This window comes from Gobius niger (assembly GCF_951799975.1).
Source record: "Gobius niger genome assembly, chromosome: 3".
NCBI classification, from domain to species: Eukaryota; Metazoa; Chordata; class Actinopteri; order Gobiiformes; family Gobiidae; genus Gobius; species Gobius niger.
Window position 1 is genome coordinate 1,034,304 of NC_136854.1, and position 9,413 is coordinate 1,043,716.

Consider the following 9,413-nt stretch of genomic DNA (forward strand, 5'->3'; position numbering starts at 1 on the left):
TCAAGCTAAAGGTTAGCGGCTAGCGTTAGCATGAAGCTATCGGTCAGTTACCTCAAGCTAAAGGTTAGCGGCTAGCGTTAGCATGAAGCTATCGGTCAGTTACCTCAAGCTAAAGGTTAGCGGCTAGCGTTAGTATTTGTATATTCAAGTGTTTTTTCATGACAAATACAAACACACGACTGAAACAGCTGGTTTCACTCAGTCGTGTTTAGTTCAGAGTCGCTCTCCCAGTGCATTGTGGTCCATATTGACCCGTTTAGTGACCATCGATGCTCACTACTTTGCAGAATGCATTGTGGGAAATTTTGAGTGCACTACCTTTGTCTCTCTGGGTATTCAGACACCCCTACAACATGTGACCACTATATCGTCACTATATAGTCACTATATAGTCACTATAGCTGTTAAATGACCGATAGCTTCATGCTAACGTTAGCTGCTAACCTTTAGCTCGAGCTGTTAAATGACTGATAGCTTCATGCTAACGTTAGCTGCTAACCTTTAGCTGGAGCTGTTAAATGACCGACAGCTTCATGCTAACGTTAGCTGTTAACCTTTAGCTGGAGCTGTTAAATGACCGACAGCTTCATGCTAACGTTAGCTGCTAACCTTTAGCTCGAGCTGTTCAATGACTGATAGCTTCATGCTAACGTTAGCTGCTAACCTTTAGCTCGAGCTGTTAAATGACTGATAGCTTCATGCTAACCTTAGCTGCTAACCTTTAGCTGGAGCTGTTAAATGACCGACAGCTTCATGCTAACGTTAGCTGCTAACCTTTAGCTCGAGCTGTTAAATGACTGATAGCTTCATGCTAACCTTAGCTGCTAACCTTTAGCTGGAGCTGTTAAATGACCGACAGCTTCATGCTAACGTTAGCTGCTAACCTTTAGCTCGAGCTGTTAAATGACTGATAGCTTCATGCTAACCTTAGCTGCTAACCTTTAGCTTGAGCTGTTAAATGACCGGTAGCTTCATGCTAACGTTAGCTGCTAACCTTTACCTTGAGCTGTTAAATGACCGATAGCTTCATGCTAACGTTAGCCGCTAACCTTTAGCTGGAGCTGTTAAATGACCAATAGCTTCATGCTAACGTTAGCTGCTAACCTTTAGCTTGAGCTGTTAAATGACCGATAGCTTCATGCTAACGTTAGCCGCTAACCTTTAGCTGGAGCTGTTAAATGACCAATAGCTTCATGCTAACGTTAGCTGCTAACCTTTACCTTGAGCTTTTAAATGACCGATAGCTTCATGCTAACGTTAGCTGCTAACCTTTACCTTGAGCTGTTAAATGACTAATAGCTTCATGCTAACGTTAGCTGCTAACCTTTACCTTGAGCTGTTAAATGACCGATAGCTTCATGCTAACGTTAGCTGCTAACCTTTACCTTGAGCTGTTAAATGACCGATAGCTTCATGCTAACGTTAGCTGCTAACCTTTAGCTTGAGCTGTTAAATGACCGATAGCTTCATGCTAACGTTAGCTGCTAACCTTTAGCTGGAGCTGTTAAATGACCGGTAGCTTCATGCTAACGTTAGCTGCTAACCTTTAGCTGGAGCTGTTAAATGACCGACAGCTTCATGCTATAGTCACTATACAGTCACTATATAGTGACTATATAGTGCGGGCCTATGTAGTGAATGAGGGGTCAGGGACTAATGTGGACGTTCGGATACAGCCTCAGCCTTAGTCTCGTTCGTGACCTTTAACCCCCGTAACCTCCGCCCTCTGACCCACAGAGAGGCCGTGGTGTCTCTGGACCGGCCCAGTCAGGCAGAGGTCCAGGTCTTCACCCCCCAGAGAAGATCCAGACTGTACGGAGTCAGCACCACAGACTACTGCCCCCGAGGTAACTACTGCCCCAACTTCAGTCTTCCAGTACTCTCCCGCAGTACTGCTGTAGTACTGTAGTACTCTCCTGTAGTACTGCATTACTGCTATAGTACTCTCCTGTAGTTCTGCAGTACTGCTGTACTTCTGTCCTGCAGTACTGTAGTAGTACTGTAGTACTGTAGTACTCTCCTGTAGTACTGCATTACTGCTATAGTACTCTCCTGTAGTTCTGCAGTACTGCTGTAGTTCTGTCCTGCAGTACTGTAGTAGTACTGCAGTACTGTAGTACTCTCCTGTAGTACTGTAGTACTGCTTTCGTGGCTGATGCTCTCTGGCGCCCCCTCTGTTCCAGTGTATAACTACTGTGTGGATAATGGCGGCTGCTCTCACCTGTGTTTGCCTCGACTCGGAGGATTCTCCTGTCGCTGCCCCGACCGGGACCGGGAGACCTGCCACGAGCCCGGACTCAACCAGGTCTAGACCAGGACTCAACCAGGTCTAAACCCGGACTCAACCAGGTCTAAACCAGGACTCAACCAGGTCTAAACCCGGACTCAACCAGGTCTAAACCCGGACTCAACCAGGTCTAAACCCGGACTCAACCAGGACTAAACCGGGACTCAACCAGGTCTAAACCAGGACTCAACCAGGTCTAAACCTGGACTCAACCAGGTCTAAACCTGGTCTAAACCGGGACTCAACCTGGTCTAAACCTGGACTCAACCAGGTCTGAACAAAAGGATTTTTTGAGCTTTGAACCAAAAACAGGAGACGTTTTATTTTGTACAGATTATTTTTTATTAAGTTTTTCCAAAATCTTTGAAACTAAAATGTTACAAAATAAAACCACACATTTAAACCTGACTCTGAACTTTACTTAGTTCATGTTTTTATAATAAAACAGAAAAAACAGAAACTTTAGTGGAAAACGTTCATAATTTCAGCTGTGAGTTTAAGACTTTATTTTTGTATTTTTAAACTAACACATGATGAAAAGTCACTTTTTTACTTTTATTTGTGAAATTTCTTCTAAAATGTATTTTTGAATCTTTTGAACCACATTTATGTTTTTACGTCTGAACTAGTTTAGTGCCGTAAACTGTGACATTTTTACTGTTTTACTTTAATATTAACCAGTCTGAGCTTTTATTCTGAAAAAACGGTCACTGTTGTGTTTTATTGTGAAAATGAACAAACAATAAAAACCTGTAAAAAACAAACGTGTGTTTTATTCATCAGGAAACACTGGGACTGATTTACTTTAATATTTCAGAAATAACGGAAACGTGTGTCAGCTTTGTTTTGTTTGGAGTGAGTTCTTTAAGACCCTCGTGCCCCCCCAGAGGGGCTTCACTCTGGGGGGGCACGAGGACAGAAATACTGTGGACACTTCATCAGGACGGAGCCGTTTGTGCCTCAGAGTCTGAAGAAACTCCAACATCTAAGAGCCAAAGCTGTAGTACAGGGGCTCCTGCAGCTCCAGGCGGGGGCGCTGTTCCCCAGGGAGCTCCTTCCTCCCCTGCAGGGGGCGCTGTTCCCCAGGGAGCTCCTTCCTCCCCTGCAGGGGGCGCTGTTCCCCGGGGAGCTCCTTCCTCCCCTGCAGGGGGCGCTGTTCCCCAGGGAGCTCCTTCCTCCCCTGCAGGGGGCGCTGTTCCCCAGGGAGCTCCTTCCTCCCCTGCAGGGGGCGCTGTTCCCCAGGGAGCTCCTTCCTCCCCTGCAGGGGGCGCTGTTCCCCAGGGAGCTCCTTCCTCCCCTGCAGGGGGCGCTGTTCCCCGGGGAGCTCCTTCCTCCCCTGCAGGGGGCGCTGTTCCCCAGGGAGCTCCTTCCTCCCCTGCAGGGGGCGCTGTTCCCCAGGGAGCTCCTTCCTCCCCTGCAGGGGGCGCTGTTCCCCGGGGAGCTCCTTCCTCCCCTGCAGGGGGCGCTGTTCCCCTGGGAGCTCCTTCCTCCCCTGCAGGGGGCGCTGTTCCCCAGGGAGCTCCTTCCTCCCCTGCAGGGGGCGCTGCTGCACCGGCGTGAGCACCAGGGGGGCGGAGTTCTGCGTGGCGGTGGACAGGCAGGGGTTGAGGACGGGCAGGACGGCGCCCCTGAAGGCGCAGTCGCTGAAGGAGTAAAGCGGAGCCGCCGTGTCGGCGTCGTAGAAGGAGACCACGCCCACATCACAGTCCACGAACACGCCCACCGTCTGCAGAGGGCGCCCCGGGACCACGGCCACCGGCAGAGCCTCGAGAGCCTGGTACCGCGTCCCGTCACGAAGCCACAGCACCCAGAACCCGTTAGCCGGGCACAGCGGCACCTTCTTCTTCCTGTTTACAGAACTCCTGGCCACGCCCACATCCCAGTCGCTCTTCCCCGACACCTGCACCTAAAGAGAGGGACATCAGTGTCATACCCCGCCCTATAGAGGGACATCAGTGTCATACCCCGCCCTAAAGAGAGGGACATCAGTGTCATACCCCGCCCTAAAGAGGGACATCAGCGTCATACCCCGCCCTATAGAGGGACATCAGCGTCATACCCCGCCCTAAAGAGAGGGACATCAGTGTCATACCCCGCCCTAAAGAGGGACATCAGCGTCATACCCCGCCCTATAGAGAGACATCAGCGTCATACCCCGCCCTATAGAGGGACATCAGCGTCATACCCCGCCCTATAGAGGGACATCAGTGTCATACCCCGCCCTAAAGAGGGACATCAGCGTCATACCCCGCCCTATAGAGGGACATCAGTGTCATACCCCGCCCTAAAGAGGGACATCAGCGTCATACCCCGCCCTATAGAGAGGGACATCAGTGTCATACCCCGCCCTATAGAGAGGGACATCAGTGTCATACCCCGCCCTATAGAGAGACATCAGCGTCATACCCCACCCTATAGAGGGACATCAGTGTCATACCCCGCCCTATAGAGAGACATCAGCGTCATACCCCACCCTATAGAGGGACATCAGTGTCATACCCCGCCCTATAGAGAGACATCAGCGTCATACCCCACCCTATAGAGAGACATCAGCGTCATACCCCGCCCTATAGAGAGACATCAGCGTCATACCCCGCCCTATTCACCTTATTCCGGAGGTTCGCGTGGGCGCCGCCATGAATTGTCCCGCCCCTTTTCTCCTATGTGTTAACATGGGGCTGGAGAAGTCCGCGTAAAATCAGTCACTACACGAAAACAAAGCCGTTTTCAGGCCGCGCAGAGAAACGGTGCAGTGTCGACATGTCGGTGCAAATGAACATCGGACATTTTACACAAATCAATCGACTAAACATCAGATTTGAGCGGAGAATATTTTCCCTCGTTCTCCGTTAAAATGAACGGGCTTCGCGCTCGACCGGAAGTGTCAGGAAAAAGAGGCGCCGAGACGACGCAAAAAGTGGCAAAAGTGGGCGGGGCGGAATAAGGTGAATAGAGGGACATCAGCGTCATACCCCGCCCTATAGAGGGACATCAGTGTCATACCCCATCCTTTAGGTCACACTGGTCCATGTGGATGTTTTTTCAGTAGAAGTAAAAAAAACTAGCATTAGCTTAAGCATATGTATCAGGAAGCTAACGTTAGAAACATGGTTAGCATTTAGCTACGTCGTGTATTCATGGTCCTCTCATGTCTCTGTATCTTCATTTTTGAAATATTTTCATAATTCAGCTCATTAACCTCTTAACTCCCACCTGAACGGATCCCATTTTCTCCAGTTTGGCTTTACCCCAATCAAAAAGCTTATTGGGACAAAAGCACCAAAACACCCACGAAAAAATGACAAGAAAACAAGGATGTAAACGCAACAAAAATGTGACAAAAATTCAACAAAAATGTGACAAAAATGTGACAAAAATTCAACAAAAATGTAACAAAAATGAAAAAAAAAAAAAAACATACAAAAGGTGACACAACACAGCAACAATGCGAGGAAAAAGGTCTGTTTTGTGGGTCTTAGCTTTCAAATGAGGTGTTACACAGGCCTATATAATAGCCAAAGAGGACAGAATGCATTTGGTTTAGGCGGGTGGCAAGGTGGTGAGGTGGTAAGAGGTTAAAGTATTTTTGGAGGAACCTCTCGACCATGACCATATATGGGCGACCCCTTCGAACATGACCATATTTGGGCGATCCCGTTACCTGGAAGTAGAACCTCCCGGAGCTGAAGCGCTGTCGGGTCAGGACGCTGCAGCTCTGTCTGAACCGGTCGCCGCCGCCCTTCATGCTCCGCCTCTTCCTCTTCTCCACGCCGTAGTGCACGGCCGTGTCGCCGCGGGACAGCACCAGCCTGTGATGGGCCGTGTCGGGGTCAAGGGTCAGGCTCACGGCGAGGCTCCGCAGGTGAGCCAGGTCCGAGCTCAGCCGGAGGGACCTGAGGCGCTCAGAGACTCTCTCCTCCAGCGCAGACACCACCTCCGACACTCGCGGCTCCAGGGGGGGCGGGGCCAGAGACACGCCGTCCCAGTCCTTCAGAGCCACGGGCTGCAGCGGTTGGCTGGTTCAAGATACAGAGGAGGGGCTTATGAGTCATGGCTGTGCTAGCAAAACGAAACCACCCGGAAAATTAAAGCTCTGCTCAAAGGAACCGCCTCAACGTCAACGTGCAGATGTTACAGCAGCTCCTGGAACCACCTTCAGAACCACCTTCCGAACCAACTTCAGAACCACCTGACCACGGCCTGACCAGGAGGAGTCTGACCTGTTCCTGTTCTATGAGAAAAATACATTGACGCTAATGCTAATGGCTATGAGAAAAATACATTGAGGCTAATGCTAATGGCTATGAGAAAAATACATTGAGGCTAATGCTAATGGCTATGAGAAAAATACATTGAGGCTAATGCTAATGGCTATGAGAAAAATACACTGAGGCTAATGCTAATGGTTATGAGAAAAATACATTGAGGCTAATGCTAATGGCTATGAGAAAAATACATTGAGGCTAATGCTAATGGTTATGAGAAAAATACATTGAGGCTAATGCTAATGGCTATGAGAAAAATACATTAAGGCTAATGCTAATGGCTATGAGAAAAATACACTGAGGCTAATGCTAATGGTTATGAGAAAAATACATTGAGGCTAACGCTAATGGTTATGAGAAAAACACATTGAGGCTAATGCTAATGGCTATGAGAAAAATACATTGAGGCTAATGCTAATGGCTATGAGAAAATACATTGAGGCTAATGCTAGGGGCTATGAGAAAATACATTGAGGCTAATGCTAATGGCTATGGGAAAAATACATTGAGGCTAATGCTAATGCCTATGAGAAAAACACATTGAGGCTAATGCTAATGGCTATGAGAAAAATACATTGAGGCTAATGCTAATGGCTATGAGAAAAATACATTGAGGCTAATGCTAATGGTTATGATAAAAATACATTGAGGCTAACGCTAATGGCTATGAGAAAAATACATTGAGGCTAATGCTAATGGCTATGAGAAAAATACATTGAGGCTAATGCTAATGGCTATGAGAAAAATACACTGAGGCTAATGCTAATGGTTATGAGAAAAATACATTGAAGCTAATGCTAATGGCTATGAGAAAATACATTGAGGCTAATGCTAATGGCTATGGGAAAAATACATTGAGGCTAATGCTAATGCCTATGAGAAAAACACATTGAGGCTAATGCTAATGGCTATGAGAAAAATACATTGAGGCTAATGCTAATGGTTATGAGAAAAATACATTGAGGCTAACGCTAATGGCTATGAGAAAAATACATTGAGGCTAATGCTAATGGCTATGAGAAAAATACATTGAGGCTAATGCTAATGGCTATGAGAAAAAATACATTGAGGCTAATGCTAATGGCTAAGAGAAAAATAAATTGAGGCTAACGCTAATGGCTAAGAGAAAAATACATTGAGGCTAACGCTAATGGCTAAGAGAAAAATACATTGAGGCTAACGCTAATGGCTATGAGGAAAAATACATTGAGGCTAATGCTAATGGCTAAGAGAAAAATACATTGAGGTTAACGCTAATGGCTACGAGAAAAATACATTGAGGCTAACGCTAATGGCTATGAGAAAAATACATTGAGGCTAATGCTAATGGTTATGAGAAAAATACATTGAGGCTAATGCTAATGGTTATGAGAAAAATACATTGAGGCTAATGCTAATGGCTATGAGAAAAATACATTGAGGCTAATGCTAATGGCTATGAGAAAAATACATTGAGGCTAATGCTAATGGCTATGAGAATAATACATTGAGGCTAATGCTAATGGCTATGGGAAAAATACATTGAGGCTAATGCTAATGGCTATGAGAAAAATACATTGAGGCTAATGCTAATGGCTATGAGAAAAATACACTGAGGCTAATGCTAATGGTTATGAGAAAAATACATTGAGGCTAATGCTAATGGCTATGAGAAAATACATTGAGGCTAATGCTAATGGCTATGGGAAAAATACATTGAGGCTAATGCTAATGCCTATGAGAAAAACACATAGAGGCTAATGCTAATGGCTATGAGAAAAATACATTGAGGCTAATGCTAATGGTTATGAGAAAAATACATTGAGGCTAACGCTAATGGCTATGAGAAAAATACATTGAGGCTAATGCTAATGGCTATGAGAAAAATACATTGAGGCTAATGCTAATGGCTATGAGAAAAAATACATTGAGGCTAATGCTAATGGCTAAGAGAAAAATAAATTGAGGCTAACGCTAATGGCTAAGAGAAAAATACATTGAGGCTAACGCTAATGGCTAAGAGAAAAATACATTGAGGCTAACGCTAATGGCTATGAGAAAAATACATTGAGGCTAATGCTAATGGCTAAGAGAAAAATACATTGAGGTTAACGCTAATGGCTACGAGAAAAATACATTGAGGCTAACGCTAATGGCTATGAGAAAAATACATTGAGGCTAATGCTAATGGTTATGAGAAAAATACATTGAGGCTAATGCTAATGGTTATGAGAAAAATACATTGAGGCTAATGCTAATGGCTATGAGAAAAATACATTGAGGCTAATGCTAATGGCTATGAGAAAAATACATTGAGGCTAATGCTAATGGCTATGAGAAAAATACATTGAGGCTAATGCTAATGGCTATGGGAAAAATACATTGAGGCTAATGCTAAAGGCTATGAGAAAAACACATTGAGGCTAATGCTAATGGCTATGAGAAAAATACATTGAGGCTAATGCTAATGGTTATGAGAAAAATACATTGAGGCTAACGCTAATGGTTATGAGAAAAATACATTGAGGCTAATGCTAATGGCTATGAGAAAAATACATTGAGGCTAATGCTAATGGCTATGAGAAAATACATTGAGGCTAATGCTAATGGCTATGAGAAAATACATTGAGGCTAATGCTAATGGCTATGGGAAAAATACATTGAGGCTAATGCTAATGCCTATGAGAAAAACACATTGAGGCTAATGCTAATGGCTATGAGAAAAATACATTGAGGCTAATGTTAATGGTTATGAGAAAAATACATTGAGGCTAATGCTAATGGCTATGAGAAAAATACACTGAGGCTAATGCTAATGGTTATGAGAAAAATACATTGAGGCTAATGCTAATGGTTATGAGAAAAATACATTGAGGCTAATG

At 45.3% G+C, this 9,413-nt stretch overlaps 1 protein-coding gene across 3 annotated transcripts in view; it reads left to right on the forward strand.

The window, feature by feature from the left end:
- The window catches only part of LOC306961345 (nidogen-1-like), a 42,703-nt gene extending 40,156 nt beyond the window's left edge, over positions 1 to 2,547 (forward strand). Inside the window, exons 20-22 of one of the 3 annotated variants that reach the window (XM_079554044.1) lie at positions 1,738 to 1,847; positions 2,184 to 2,305; positions 2,504 to 2,547. In XM_079554044.1, coding sequence (XP_079410170.1) covers positions 1,738 to 1,847; positions 2,184 to 2,305; positions 2,504 to 2,509 — 238 coding nt within the window. In that variant the 3' untranslated portion in view covers positions 2,510 to 2,547. The other 2 variants (XM_079554043.1, XM_079554042.1) reach the window with 2 other exon arrangements.
- The last annotated feature ends 6,866 nt before the right edge of the window (positions 2,548 to 9,413 follow it).